The sequence below is a fragment of the Pelophylax lessonae genome (genome assembly GCF_965119305.1).
Source record: "Pelophylax lessonae genome assembly, chromosome: 1".
Classification (NCBI taxonomy): Eukaryota; Metazoa; Chordata; class Amphibia; order Anura; family Ranidae; genus Pelophylax; species Pelophylax lessonae.
Genome location: NC_138768.1, coordinates 275,353,081 through 275,369,043, shown reverse-complemented (window position 1 = coordinate 275,369,043; position 15,963 = coordinate 275,353,081). Strand labels below are relative to the sequence as shown.

Below are 15,963 nucleotides of genomic sequence, written 5' to 3'. Positions count from 1 at the left end.
GACGTGACGTCACTGAGATGCCCGGCGCCGGCGGGATGAGAGAGAGAGGAGGACTCACAGTCAGAGGAGAAGAGTGTGCTGCCAGGGCTGCCAGAGGAGGAACCAAGTTAGTAAGGCACAAGTAAGCAATACTTAGGATTGGGGGGGGGGGGGTCTTGGGGAGAGAGAGACTGAGGCTGTGGGGAGGTTCATTGCCACTGATATTTGTAATATGCAGCATGAGGAGGTAATTCATTTCCACTGGTCACTGATGCATTAGTGACTGACCAGTGGCAGTAAATTAACCCCTATTTACTGCATTAGTGGCACCAGTGTCAGTGTTAACACTAACACTGGTGCCACTAATGCAGCACATAGGGGTTAATTTACTGCCACTGGTCAGTCACTAATGCATCAGTGACCAGTGGAAATGAATTACCTCCTCATGCTGCATATTACAAATATCATTAACAATGAACCACCTGCTGACCCGTCGCAGTATATGTACTGTGATGGGGTGTCAGCTACAGGCGTACGTCCCTGCCTGTTTCAAGGTTTCTGGCACATGCCCCCACCCACCTACTCCCCTGTGATTTGACACAGCAAGAGACTGTCAGCAGATCTCAGCCAATGATTCACAGCCGAGACCTGCTGATCGGCTGTGTCAAATCACAGCCCAGAGCTCTGTGTTGACAATCAATACAGGGCTCTTTACAGAGGGAATGATCGCTTTTTTCTTTTTCCCTGCAAAGCAGAGAAAATAAACAAATCGATCGGTAGTAAAAAGCAGCACACGTTACACATTGTTAGGCACACAATTAACCCCTTGATTGCCCCTAGATGTTAACCCCTTCTTAGCCGGTGTCATTAGTACAGTGACAGTGACAGTGTATAGTATTATCACTGATCACTGCATAAGTGTCACTGGTGATGTGGCAGTTAGTTCCCACAAAGTGTCAGGCCCGTGTCACGATCACAGTCCCACTATTAGGGTCCTTTCACAAGAATGATCTGATCAGATCCGCCTGTACGTTTTTCAGGTGGATCTGATTGGATGCTCCATGCATCCCTAAGGGGCAGCGGATGACACCCGCTGCTATCCGCTTCCGATCCTATCCATGAAATCCGGACGGATGGAAACCCTATTTTCCATCCATCCAGCAGATCGGATGGGATCGGATGAGAATGGACAGACGGTCCATTCTCATCCGATTCCCCCATAAAGGACAGCGGGGATCTGACACCTCTGTCTCCACACACAGAGCGGAGACGGAGCGGTCATCCGCCTGCTCAGCGGGGATCGGCGGATCGTTCCCCACTGAGTAGAACAGACTCCGTCAGCGGATGCGGACCATGTGAAAGGACCCTAAGTTGCTGATCACCACCATTTCTAGTATATATAAAAAAATAAAAAATTCCATTATATATCTCATTTGTAGGCATTTTAGCTTTCACACAAACACATTAATATACACTTATTTTTTTACTAAAGACAGCAGATTTCATTTTGGTCTAAATTATGGAAGAATTTTTTTTTTTATTGGATGTTTTATAGCAGAAAGTAAAAAATATTTTTTTTTTTCAAAATAGTTTTTTTCTTTTTTCATTCACATAATAAAAGCGAACACACACCAGCGGTATGCAAATACCCTCAAAAGAAAGCTTTTTTTTTTTTGTGTAAAAAAATTACATAAATTTTATTTGGGTACAGCGTTGCATGATGGGGGTAAAATCTTCTAGAGCTCAAGTGGTTAATTAACCTCCCAGAGAGTTAACCACTCCAGCCAGTTAACATGGGGATCGCAGTCACTGCCATCAATGCTGGGGGTTATTTAATAAGCTAGCACCGTTGCTGGGGATCATTGTTGCAGAAACTGATGCGAATGCTGTGGATTATTATTGCGTAAATTGGCTGCTGTTTTAAGTATTTTCTTGTTTTGAAATTACACTAAATATTTCTTTACACCTGGGGGGGCAGTTTGCCACTGCATCCTGTCTGCATGCTGTATCCTGTCCGCCACCTGTATCCAGTCCACATGCTCTGTCCGCCACCTGTATGTATTTATTCTGCCACATATTTTTTGTAAAAAATCCTAAGTGTATTTTGATTGGTTTGCAAAAAGTTATTACATCTACAAACTATGGAACTTTTTATTGTTTAATTGTTTTTACTAGTAATGGCAGCGATCAGCAATTATTAGAGGGACTGCGACATTGCGGTGGACAAATCTGACACTAAATGACACTTTGCATATTGACCCCCCAAAATAATATCTTGCCACCCCTTTGCCACCCCTGTTTTAAAAGTCTAGCTCCGCCACTGGTAGGTAGGGGGTGGCGGTTTGCGGCCAGCAATTGTGTCTAGACTCACTGTAATGGGCCTATAATGCGATGATCTGCTGTCTGCAAGGCAATGTAGGGGCTGGTGATTGTATCTAGACTCACTGTAGTGATTATCTTATTGTGCACAGGCAAACAAAATATTGTGAGCCAAGGATAAAGCCTGTTACCCTTGATCCCAATGGGCTGAACGAAAAAAAACACAAGTGATATTAGTCCGGCGGCCCAGAGTAAACAACAAGAACTGAGAACTGCCCACAGCTCATTGTCCACCTGGTAAAACGTAGGGCCCTCTCACACATACGGACCGTTCGTCCGTTTTTCATCCATCTGTTGACGGATAAAAAACGGACATCAATGCTTTCCTATGGAAAATCATCCATTTACATTAGTTTTTATCCGCTTCCATCAACATCTGTTTTTTTGAACAGATGAAAGCCCTATTTTTCATCTGTTAAAAAAACGGATGAAAACGGATGAAAAACGGATGACAACAGATGAAAAACGGATGTGCAAATGATGATGACTGAAAAAAACTGATGACAAAAAAAGTGACTGAACTGATGTGAACTGAATACCAGGTGGCAACCTTACAAATGTGGTAACATTCGCCTGATGCTGAAAAGCCCAAGAGGCACTCACAGATCTAGTACAGTAAGCCTTAACAGAAAAAGGGGACACCCAATCCTTGAGATCAGTCTAGAATGGTGATCTGTCTCAGCCACCTAAAAATTGTTAAACAGGGCACCCTTCCAATGCCCATCCAGAAAGAAAGAAAGAAGGAGGGAGAAAGAAAGAAAGAAAGAAGGAGGGAGAAAGAAAGAAAGAAAGAAAGAAAGAGAAAGAAAGAAAGAAAGAAAGAAAGAAAGAAAGAAAGAAAGAAAGAGAGACACACTTTCAATTACTGTTCAGGCATATGAGATTTTCTTCTTCCTCACCTAATGCAGCTTGCAGAGCAGCTCCATGCCACAGCACTGGAAGCCCGCCCAGGCAGTGCACCCATTGGCTGGGAGGAGGTGCAATCTGCCTCCTGCTAACTCGTTAGTCAAAAGGTAGCTGCAGTTTGCTCTTACATCCCTCCCAGAATCTCCCGACTCCCAGCCCACCCAGCTTACTATATGGGCGGGCCAGGGTGACACAGCAACCATTAGCACACCGCACCCGGAGCGGTGCAGCCTTTTTATGGGGGATCATAAAAAGGCCTGATTTATATTTTCATAGACCCGCCGCCGCTTTTACATTTAGTAGCCGAGATCAGGGAAGTTACAGGGGTAGGAGCGGAGATGATTTCATGTTGCAGCCGAGATGTTTTTATGTACCCGTGGCAAAAGCTGATGCGGTGTAACGTTACAACACACTGCCGTGAAAATTCCCTACCCTCCGGAGCTTCGAGCATGCGCACTGCTAAGTTGCTCAGCTGTTCAATGACGTATCCGGAGCTGTGAGCACGCGCGGTGGTAAGCTGCTCAGCTGTTCCATGACGTAAGTGACAGGAAGTGACGAGGGTAGGGATTTTTCACGAGGTAGGGTTTTTTAATGTTACACCAGGACAAAGCCTATTTTATGGGATTCTGCCCAGGAAATGCTCCGACCGGGACATGAGTCTGAATTCCGTGAATGTCCCAGGCAAATCGTGACTGTTGGCAACTATGCACCACCTCTACCAATGCAAGGCCAGAAAGGGTGCTAGTTCAGACAGTCACAGAAGTCATAGCTACAAAAAAAAAACAACTTGTGGGTGCAAATACACTACAGAAGTTTCTCTAATGGGTTCAAACAGCTGTTTCAGAAGGGCAGACAGAACCAGATTCAGATCTCATGCAGACACAGGAAAAGACAGGGGACAGCTAGACAAAAGGTTTTAAAGGGGTAGTATAGTCGATTTTTTATGAATACCTACAAGTAAGCCTATATTAAGTCTTACCTGTAGGTACAGTAAATAGCTCCTAAACATGCACTTTTTAGGAGATATTTACTTTAGCAACATCGGGGATGTCACTGCCACATGTGTATAGAGAGAGCCGTGCCACGCTTGTGACTATTGCGTCTTGGCCAGTTAAACCTGCCAACAACGCCAACCCGGAAGGAAGGAATACTGGGTAAAGATGGAAGCCCTGTCAGCATTGACAGTGCACATGTGCACGGCTTCATTTTCAGGTACGTCTTTATAAATATGTTGGTATGCGATGCATACTAGCACATTATGACATTCATTTACAGGGAGAAGATTATTTTTTTTTAAATCAAAGTAAGGGAGGACTTACTCTGAAACAGAATGTTAAAATTGAGAAGACTGAGAAATGAAAGACCATTTCTTGACAGGCAGTGAGGGAGAACACATCAACGTCTACACCTTTGGCTTCTCCCATTGGGGCAGATGGGTGCTCTTGCTGCCAATAGCATCCTTGATTATATTATCAAGCTCTTGTCAGAAGAGTCTTTGTCCCTCAAAGGCAGGGCCGTTTGAAGGAATTTGGGGGCCCCAAGCAAAATGGACATGGAGGCCCCCCGCACACACGCAAAGCCTACAGGAACCAAGGCATAGCAATAGACTTTTTTCTTATGCTATGGGACCATCCAGCTGTCTGTTAACAGGTAGGTATTGTTCCCAATTGGACAACTTGTCCAATTTTTGCACGAAAAAATGGAGTGACAGACTGTCAGTGTGATCATACCTGTCGCTGGCCTGGTCCGGTTTACGTGTGTGAGGAGGATGTGATGACTCGTGGTGTGTCTCTCTCTGGCGAAGTTCGCAGGCCTGGTGTGGTGGCGCCACTCCCGCGCGTGCTTTAGGCCACCTAGGCTGGGGTGGGGCTGGTGCGCACTGCGCAGATGCGCGCCGCCGCCACGCACTCTCCCCCTAGCGAGTCAGTGCTGCGGGACGTCATGCCGCTCCTCCGCTGTGCGCCCGCCCGCCGGCCTGTCACAGGCCGCCTGTGTGTTGTGAGCCCGGCCTGTGTGTGTGAGGCGCGGCGTTTTTGGGATAATGTCAGTCTGTGTCTTGGGTCTTGGGGCCCCAGGCCAGCTCGGGGCCCCAAGCAATTGCTTGTTTTGCCTGCCTTGACGCGACGGGCCTGCTCAAAGGTCATGCAGATCAAATGCCTTCTTGCAAGAAAGTGCCTCTGTCCAGCACTGTAGTCAAAGTACTCTTAGCGTATGCACTGACGGCAGGCTTATGCGAGAGATTAAAAAAAAAAGGCTTCTAGGAAACCTTTCGCAGCTGAAATGTAATGCTACAGCCATCTGTACCATGCATATCAACCACATCAGTGGTTAGATCCTTTTAAAGGGATTTTGACCAATCAGACTTGGTTTGACAAAGTAAAATCACTGACAAAATCAGGGTTAAGGGGGGACCAGCCAGTGCAAACAGACCTGTGAAAAGGACTTCCAACCGTTTATTTGTTAGGCCTTTAAAAGCAGGAGCATTCTCCACTAGTATGGCAGTCTGTTAAGGCAAGACCCCTTAGTGAGAATAGACAATTTCTGAACAAAATTTTTACAAAACACATACAAAGCCAATAAATACTTACAGGTAACAAAATATTGGGGTGCTTCCATTGGCCACAAAAAAAAAGATAGAAAAGAGGGTGCAAAAGCAAAGTCTTGGGTGGGTCTTGTGGCTTTAGGGGTTTTAGCTGACCTTTTCTTGAAATAGCAACAGTGACAACAGGGTCATATAGCAGTAGGTGACCAAAGTCACTATAGGTGGGAACAGATCTAAGATTAACGTTCCATGTGACTCTTGCAAGCAGGTGAAGCACCAGGAAGATGCTTCCTTGAAACGCTGTATGGTGAGAAAAAGAACACGGAGTGCACATTCGCATCAATCAACCTGGTGAATTACATTAGTCAGACAGCCAGGGCTCAAGTCCTAAAGGAACAGATGGGAACGGCGTTCCTGTACTTTTTCCACAGCAGGAGTGCTGTTCCCATTGCCAGCCGCGTCCTGGTGCCCCGCCCCCAACAGAATCCCGGCGCCACCTTCTGCTCTGGGATTGCGGGTCTGGAAACCCGCAATCTGGGCTTACCAGGTGGGTAAGGCCAGTTTTCGGATTCCCGACCTGTCATTCCCGTGCATCAGTGTGCAGGAACTGAGCTAGCACTAAAGGAAGCAGAGCCAATGCTTCCTGTCTAGCGCCGGCTCCTGTCACAGGAGTGATACCAAATGTACTCTGCCTGTGACAGGGCACAGGAACGATACAGGAAGCAGTGGCATTGCTCTCTACTGCAGATGCATGCTTCCTCCAGCGCGGCTCCTCTCACACTGATGGTCAGGAACCAGCCAGCAGCACCAGCCAGCAGTACCCACCAGCAGTACCCAACAGCAATACAAGCCAGCAGTACCCACCAGCAGTACCCGCCAGCAATACAAGCCAGTAGTACCAGCCAGCAGTACACACCAGCAGTACCCGCCAGCAATAAAAGCCAGCAGTACCCACATTTAATTCTTAAAAGTGTCCCATGCAAAACCTAGTGCCTGCAGTTCAGTTCCAGTCTAACCTTGCAACGTCCAGTCCAGCAGGGTCCAGATGCACTGCAACCCAAAGATGGTTTAGAGTGACTGCCCCAGATCTTTGAAAATCAAAAAGAAGCCTCCAGCAATGGTGTGTCTTGATTGAAGAAGAAAATGTGTGTGTAAAATAATAGGTTTTGAAAACAAAATGAGTAGCGCAAGTTCACACACCACAAAATGGGCACTCTTTGGCGCTATACACAAAATAAATATGATAACCAATCATATGAAAAACTAAATCATTTCACCGCTATACCCCTCTAGGATACATACAAAAAAGGTTCTAACCTAGAAAAAGTGCAAACAATGAATATTGTGCAAACATCAACAAATATGGCAACGATGAAGGTGCTCTGTTACAGTGCTTAAGTCCTTTTTCTTGTATTGTACTTTTTTACAGTGATAACATATATGTGTTTCAGTAATAGTCCATATAAGAATGTCCCAATGTTCTTAAAACTCCAAAAAATGATCTTCACAGTGCAAAATTCACCCAGGTGTGACACCGAAAAAAGTGAGTCCTTCACTACTCTTGCTAGATCAAACTCACCAGATCGATAGGCCAGTCAGATTATAAACCAGCATACATGCCAAAATGTATCCAAAAAGATCCCTGAGTGCTTTCTCCTTATTGGTAATACCAATCAGAGTATCCTCTTCCATGCCAAAGTATCCAGTACTGAAGATAAAAAGAAGGAAGGACCCTTCAATTGTGTGAAAACATATGAACAGGCTTTATTAAAATATCCCAAAAAATTCCACTCACATGAACCTATTGTCTGCCCGACACTAGGGATAACACACCGTGTGGCATTCGTCTCTGGTCAGTTCACGGACCACGAGCATGAACCAGCATACGCAGTGACATCAGAGTTACTGCCCTGCTCTACGCGTTTTGTCATGTGACATCCTCACGGAGCGGCAGAACGCCTGTACCCCCCGCACCATCTTGATAGAGGGCACCCACCTCTCTATGCCAATACATCAAGGCGTGTTATATTACAATACAATGTTACAACTAATACAGTGCATTTACCTAAAAATCAATCATTTAAACCATGTTTAACCATAATCCCTCATGTGTGTCCACAATCTCTACTCTACTCATTTATAACTTTCATAATTATATATTGTGTGACACTCTTTATATTAAACTCCCTAATGGCCACTATTTTCCTATAAGTGTAATACCTCTTTCTGGCCACATAAGTAGGGGGAGCTCTGGGGACCTATAAATAGCTTGAATCCTTTCTCTATCCCATCTCCCTGGTCCTAAAATTAGTTGTATCTTATAGTAAAGGGGCACTCTCCCTCCAACAATTACGATAAAAGTTTTTTATAAAAGTACATATACTCCTCTAATTAATCCTAAGCCTCTGAAAAAATTGGAGAAAATAAATTCTTACATATTAAAAGTTAGTCAAGAAACAATTGAGATCAATATCAATATTGAACCCTTTGGGCTGAAGGCTCTCCATTTGGTAAATGCAATAGGTTTCTCTTTTGGATACCTTTTAGTTTCTCTATACCCCTTCAATGTGCATCAGTTTTCTCTATTCCGTATACTGTTAACTGACTAGGGTCCTTGTTATGTTGTTATTTGAAGTCCCTAGATACATATGTGTGTGTCCACTCCCTTTTTAAAATTTTGTATATGTTCTTCTGTCCTTGTTTTTAGTTTCCTTGTGGTCCTACCCACATATTGCATCCGATGTGGACATTCCAATACGTACACTACGTGGGAGGAATCACATGTAATCAAAGATCTAATGTCGTTAGTTTTGTTATTAGTCATGGAGGCTTTTTCCTTTTCCCCCTCTTCGTTGTTTTACAGACCTTGCATTTATTTCATCTGTAAAATCCTTTTAGATCAGGAAATATTTTGGACTTATTTGGTGGATTAATTACATTTTTTACAACCCTACACCGTACATATCTATTTTTTCTGTGTATGAATTTTGGATGTGTGGGAAGCATCTTATTTAATACCTCATCTCTTAATAATATGGGCCAATGGTCTCTAATTACTTTTTCCAGTTCCTTTGATTGTCTATTGAAATCAGTGATGAAGTCACAAACCTCTCCTTTTGACTTTCTCCTTCATGACTGTAGGAGTTCAAGCCTATCTTTTTTAACATTTTTATCTCTTTCCTTCATCAGAAAGGGGTACTCATAACCTTTATCCAGAAAGCTGTTAATCAATATGTCTGTTTGTTCCAAAAAATCAGAATTAAAATTTCTCCTAATTCGAGTGAATTGACTTCCTGGTGTGTGTTATATACCCACCTCCGGTGGTGACAACTGGAGGTGGGAAAATAACTGTTTCTATCTGTCTCTTTAAAATATGTTTTAGTCCAAATCTGTCCCTCTTTTATGTACAATACTAGATCCAGAAAGTTGACTTGGTCCTGACTCCACTCACCAGTGAAAGTCAGACCATAATCATTGTTATCCAAGGTTTCTAGAAATGTTAACAGGCTATCTTTAGGCCCCTCCCATATAATTATGTTGTCATCTATATAACGTTTGTATAACCTCATCTCCAGCCATTTTTGATGTACGTATATTCTGGACTTCCCATTTTGCCATGACCAAATTTGCAACACTGGGAGCATACTTTGCTCCCATGGCTACTCCTTTCAGCTGTTGAAAATATTCTTTATTTTACCAAAAATAATTATTGGTCATGTCAAAGTCGAGTAATTCTGGTATAAATTCTATATGTTTTCTCTTGAGTTTGGATCTACTTTTCAACTCCCTATAAGAGGTATCAAAAAGAGAAGCCAATTGGATTTACCAAATGGAGAGCCTTCAGCCCAATGGTTTAAATATTGATATTGATCTCAATTGTTTCTTGACTAACTTTTAATATGAGAAGTTTAAGAATTTGTTTAATCCCACTTGGTTTTATAAGTAGGTGTTCAAAGGTGTAGGATTAATAGAGGAGTATATGTATTATTTATAACAAACTTTTATCGTAATTGTTGGAGGGAGATGGGATAGAGAAAGGCTGTACTAATGGGCACTGATAAGGCTGCACTGATGAGGTGGCACTGATATGCTGCACTGATGGCCACTGATTAGGTGGCACTGATAAGCTGCACTGATGGGGCTGCACTGATAAGGCAGGACTAATATGCTGCACTGATGGGCACTAATAGGTTGCACTGATGGTCATTAATATGCTGCTCTGATGGCCACTGATGATCCCGCAAAGGTGGGTACTGATAAACTGCACTATCGGGCACTTAAGAGGCTGCACTGATAAGGCAACACTGATATGCTGCACTGATGGGCACTGATGAGGCTGCACTGATGGGCACAAGGCAGCACTGGTAAGCTTCACTGGTGGGGCTGCACTGATATGCTGCCCTAATGGGCACTGATATGTTGCACTGATGGGCACTAATAGGCTGCACTAATTGCCGCTGATGAGGCGGGAATAATAAGCTGCACTGATAGGGCTGCACTAATAAGGCGGCACTGATATGATGCACTGATAGGCTGCACTGGTGACCACTGATGGGGCTGTACTGATGAGGTTGCACTGATATCCTGCACTGATGAGCACTGATGAAGCTGAACTTATGGTAACTGATGAGGCTGTTGCAGACTGATAGACTGTGGTTGTGGTCTGTGGTTTACAGATGACAGGGCGGGTCATAAACAGAAAAGTGTGTGGCCTTTACAGGAAGGGGTTGGTCACATTTAAATTAGGGGGTGCCCAAGTTTAGTCAGGCCTAGGGCAGCACAAAACCTAAATACACCACTGTGTTAACCCCTGTTTTAATAGGTAATCTGGATTTTAATATTACTTTCCCAACCACCTCTACCACTACTACTTCTATACTAACCAGTATGATTTCCACCTTGTAGGGAGGATTCATGGCATGTAGCCAAGCTAGTGAAATCTTACTTGCAACAGCACAATATTCCACAACGGGAGGTGGTAGACACAACGGGACTCAACCAGTCTCATCTATCCCAGCATCTTAACAAGGGTACTCCCATGAAAACGCAGAAAAGAGCAGCACTGTACACTTGGTATGTGGCAAAACAGCGAGAGATAGCAAAGCGTGAGTATACCTTTACCTATGTGTCTGTGACACTGATACACATAATACAATGTAAAAGTCACCTTGTGGAGGTGATCTAATGATATTCAAGGTCTCACATCCATTTCTCTTTTTTAGAGTTCACACATGCAGGACAATCTTTGATGACCGATGACATTACCTGTGATGAAGTGCCAAATAAAAAAATGAGAAGGAACCGCTTCAAATGGGGGCCAGCTTCACAGCACATCCTTTTTCAGGCATATGAAAGACAGAAAAATCCCAGCAAAGAGGAGCGGGAAGCACTTGTAGAGGAATGTAATAGGTAAAAGGTTGCAATATATTCCTAATTTAAACAGTCTCTCCCCCCAAAAGTTAGCTTCATAATCAATGGCAGCTGGTGCATTGGGGGCGCGGGAGCGCCGCCGCCCCATCCATGCGTTCAGCCCCCTACTCTACATGCAGGGCGCCGGACGCATGGACTTCAATGGGGGCTTTTTTATTTTTTTTTAGCCATGTGATTAGAGCCAGAGGCTCTAATAGGCTAAAAAAAGGGTGGGCTCGGTGCGCAGAGCACTGCGCCCCGAACCCACCCAGTTGTGTGATAATAGCGAATTTTCATTCGCTATTGTCACACAGATCCTCCTCCTGGCCAACCAAGAAGTGCTGCCTGCTGCTGCAGATATCCAGTCAGGGTGAGTGAGTGGGGGGTCCTGTCCTCTGTCCTGTCCCCTGTCCTGCTGTGGTCCTGGGGGGGGGGGTATGGTGTGCGGCCTGGTGTGGTCCGGGGGGGGGGTACAGTATGGTGCGATCCATCTGAAGCACCAGCCGCCACTGTTCATAATAGCTCTGGTTGTCTGTATTTCTCCTATGGATCACAAGAGTGCAGTTCTTCTTGCACTCCTGGGACCCGTTTTTAGCAGACAGTGGGCTAAAGTCTGCTTTCATCTGACTTCACAGAGCCGGTTACTTGTACAGTCATTCTCTTTTAAATCAATGCTGGAGCTTCTAAAAGATCCTGTGTTAGTAGGGACTTTCATCAAGTTGGTGTGTGCAAAAGTCTAGGCACATTTGTTTGCCATTGCCTAGGTCTATATATCCAAAATGATGGGAGCACTCAATGTTAAAAATTATAAATAAACTAAAAAAGTGCTACTGAAAGTTCATGAAATGTCTAATTTAATACATAGGTTTTACCCATCCAAAAGGAAAAAGTGCAAATCCCCATCCATGTGCCATCACCTATTGGAATACTGCTCATCCTGTTCTATTGAACTTCAAAAATAGGAAGGTTAAATGCACTTGAATATGTGTACATCAACTATCCTGGGAGTTCTACCGTGTTTCCCCGAAAATAAGTCTGGCTCTTATATTAATTTTGGCAACAAAAGAGGTAGTAGGGCTTATTTTCAGGGTAGGTCTTATCATGTAATGTGTTTTTTGCCAGTTCCAGTGCCCCCTGTCTTCTCTCCCCTCTCACTCCCTGCCTGTCAGCTCAGGAGTCATTAGCATTAAGCATTAAGAGTTAAAGTCAGTGGTGGGATTCAGCCGGTTCGCACCGGTTCCATAGAACCGGTTGCTAACTTTCTGCAAGTTCGCAGAACCGGCTGAATCCCTCTGCGCGTCTAAGGACGCGCAGTACAATTGAATGTCCCACGCTCGGGCAGACGTGGCGGCCAGGGGGCGGAGCAGTGCGCCCGACCCGCCCATTCTGTGACAATAGCGAATGAGAATTCGCTATTGTCACACGGATCCTCCTCCTGGCCAATCAGGGAGCGGGTCCTCCCGCTTCCTGATTGGCCGAAACACCGTGCCATTGGACGAGGAGGAGGCGCCGCGGGAGGACTGAGAACTCGGAGACGCGGGGAGCCGGGGACTGAAGAGAAGCTGCGACTGCGAGACCGTCCGTGAGGTAAGTGCATGGGTCTCGCGGGGGGATCGCTGGCACTCTGCAATTGGGCGCAATGCTGTGGCTGGCACTCTGCAATTGGGGGCAATGCTGTGGCTGGCACTCTGCAATTTGGGGCAATGCTGTGGCTGGCACTCTGCAATTTGGGGCAGTGCTGTGGCTGGCACTCTGCAATGATTGGGGGCAATGCTGTGGCTGGCACTCTGCAATGATTGGGGGCAATGCTGTGGCTGGCACTCTGCAATCATTGGGGGGCAATGCTGTGGCTGGCACTCTGCAATCATTAGGGGCAATGCTGTGGCTGGCACTCTACAATCATTGGGGGCAATGCTGTGGCTGGCACTCTGCAATCATTGGGGGCAATGCTGTGGCTGGCACTCTGCAATCATTGGTGGCAATGCTGTGGCTGGCACTCTGCAATCATTGAGGGCAATGCTGTGGCTGGCACTCTGCAATCATTAGGGGCAATGCTGTGGCTGGCACTCTGCAATCATTAGGGGCAATGCTGTGGCTGGCACTCTGCAAAGATTGGGGGCAATGCTGTGGCTGGCACTCTGCAATGATTGGGGGCAATGCTGTGGCTGGCACTCTGCAATGATTGGGGGCAATGCTGTGGCACTCTGCAATGATTGGGGGCAATGCTGTGGTCACTGTGCATTGAAAGGGGGCATGCTGGTCTCTCTGCATTGAAAGGGGGGCACGCTGGTCACTGTGCATTGAAAGGGGGGCACGCAGCGCTGGTCACTGTGCATTGAAAGGGGGCACGCTGGTCACTGTGCATTGAAAGGGGGCACGCTGGTCTCTCTGCATTGAAAGGGGGGCACGCTGGTCACTGTGCATTGAAAGGGGGCACGCTGGTCTCTCTGCATTGAAAGGGGGGCACGCTGGTCACTGTGCATTGAAAGGGGGGCACGCTGGTCACTGTGCATTGAAAGGGGGCACGCTGGTCACTGTGCATTGAAAGGGGGCACGCTGGTCACTGTGCATTGAAAGAGGGCACGCTGGTCTCTCTGCATTGAAAGAGGGCACGCTGGTCTCTCTGCATTGAAAGGGGGGCACGCTGGTCACTGTGCATTGAAAGGGGGCACGCTGGTCACTGTGCATTGAAAGGGGGCACGCTGGTCTCTCTGCATTGAAAGGGGGGCACGCTGGTCACTGTGCATTGAAAGGGGGCACGCTGGTCACTGTGCATTGAAAGAGGGCACGCTGGTCTCTCTGCATTGAAAGGGGGGCACGCTGGTCACTGTGCATTGAAAGGGGGCACGCTGGTCACTGTGCATTGAAAGGGGGCACGCTGGTCTCTCTGCATTGAAAGGGGGGCACGCTGGTCTCTCTGCATTGAAAGGGGGGCACGCTGGTCACTGTGCATTGAAAGGGGGGCACGCAGCGCTGGTCACTGTGCATTGAAAGGGGGCACGCTGGTCACTGTGCATTGAAAGGGGGCACGCTGGTCTCTCTGCATTGAAAGGGGGGCACGCTGGTCACTGTGCATTGAAAGGGGGCACGCTGGTCTCTCTGCATTGAAAGGGGGGCACGCTGGTCACTGTGCATTGAAAGGGGGGCACGCTGGTCACTGTGCATTGAAAGGGGGCACGCTGGTCACTGTGCATTGAAAGGGGGCACGCTGGTCACTGTGCATTGAAAGAGGGCACGCTGGTCTCTCTGCATTGAAAGGGGGGCACGCTGGTCACTGTGCATTGAAAGGGGGCACGCTGGTCACTGTGCATTGAAAGGGGGCACGCTGGTCTCTCTGCATTGAAAGGGGGGCACGCTGGTCACTGTGCATTGAAAGGGGGCACGCTGGTCACTGTGCATTGAAAGGGGGCACGCTGGTCACTGTGCATTGAAAGGGGGCACGCTGGTCATTCTGCTGGGAAAGTCGGAACTGGTTACTAAAATTTTTGAATCCCACCACTGGTTAAAGTGGTTGTAAAATCCTATAATCCACTCTATTAGAGTATTATATAATGTACAATGTGTGTGTTTCCGTAATATAGTATAATCAGGGCTTTTTTTTCAGCTGGAACTTGGTGGAACTTGTTCCCCGTTTACCACTATCACTTGTAGACACAAGCAAGGCATCTGTGTTTACTAGTGACAGCTTGTCTTCCAACGGCTCCCACAGATCTGATCTCCTGAGTGGCTCCCACTGAGTGCAGGATGGGGACAATGGAGATGCAGGTGCCCGGGGTGCCGTTGTGTTTGCCGACACCCCCAGTGGATAATCTCCATGAAAGTAAGAGAGGCTGAGAAACCTACAGTGTGTGGGGAGGTATTAGAGAAGAAGGGTGAAAGTGGGATGTGCATCCGTGGAAGAAGGCTTACCTCTGCATTTTGTGTGTAACGCCTGGCTTGCCAACATAGGCTGCCACAGCTGCTATGCTTGCATGGCATCCCCAGCGTCCCACCAGACAGGTACCCAGGCCACGTGCTAAACTCTCTGGAGTCAGGTGATCACCATAACAAATATGCAACTAGAAATTGCAGAAGAAGATAAACAATGCTAGGCCACATGTATTTCTTATTACACGATCTCTATGCAATCCTATGGTTCCTTATAATACCTCTCACAGTTGTTATACCTTATGATTCCTACAACAGTGCTTTATGTTTTGGAGATAGAGTCAGTGCTGTATCTTGGTCTAGGCCAACAAGGCCCAGGCCTAGGGTGGCACTTTGCAGGGGGGCAGCAAAAAGCTGCACCCCGTACTGAAAAAAAAAAAAAAACAGCCTCCTCCCGGCTCCCGCACAAAAATGGTCCCCGCCGGCTTGCGCTACACTTTTAGTATAGTGCCAGTCTTATGGGGCGAATTGGGCCGGAGGGCAGGGTCCAGGAGGCAAATCAATCTGGCACCCCCCATAAAGCAGTCATACCTGCCGGTATGTTATTTAAATTAGGGGGTGCACAAGTTTAGTCAGGCCTAGGGCAGCACAAAACCTAAATACACCACTGGATAGAGTGGGTCACTTAGGTAGTTAGTTTTGGGTAAGTGATAACAGCTTGGCGCACTCACCCGATTCTCATACAGTATCTGGACCATTTATGAAATCTGCTTATTGGCTATTAAGTCTATAGGAATATATGGGGAGTATCACATATAGTAAGGGGTGTTACAGTATCTCACAAAAGTGAGTACACCCCTCACATTTTTGTAAACATTTTA

The 15,963-nt window shown here is 46.3% G+C and overlaps 1 protein-coding gene across 1 annotated transcript in view; it reads left to right on the top strand.

The window, feature by feature from the left end:
• The window catches only part of HNF1A (HNF1 homeobox A), a 66,676-nt gene that overhangs the window by 32,686 nt on the left and 18,027 nt on the right, over positions 1-15,963 (top strand). Inside the window, exons 2-3 of the mRNA XM_082254782.1 lie at positions 10,712-10,911; positions 11,029-11,215. Coding sequence (XP_082110908.1) covers positions 10,712-10,911; positions 11,029-11,215 — 387 coding nt within the window. The remainder of the gene's footprint in view (positions 1-10,711; positions 10,912-11,028; positions 11,216-15,963) is intronic.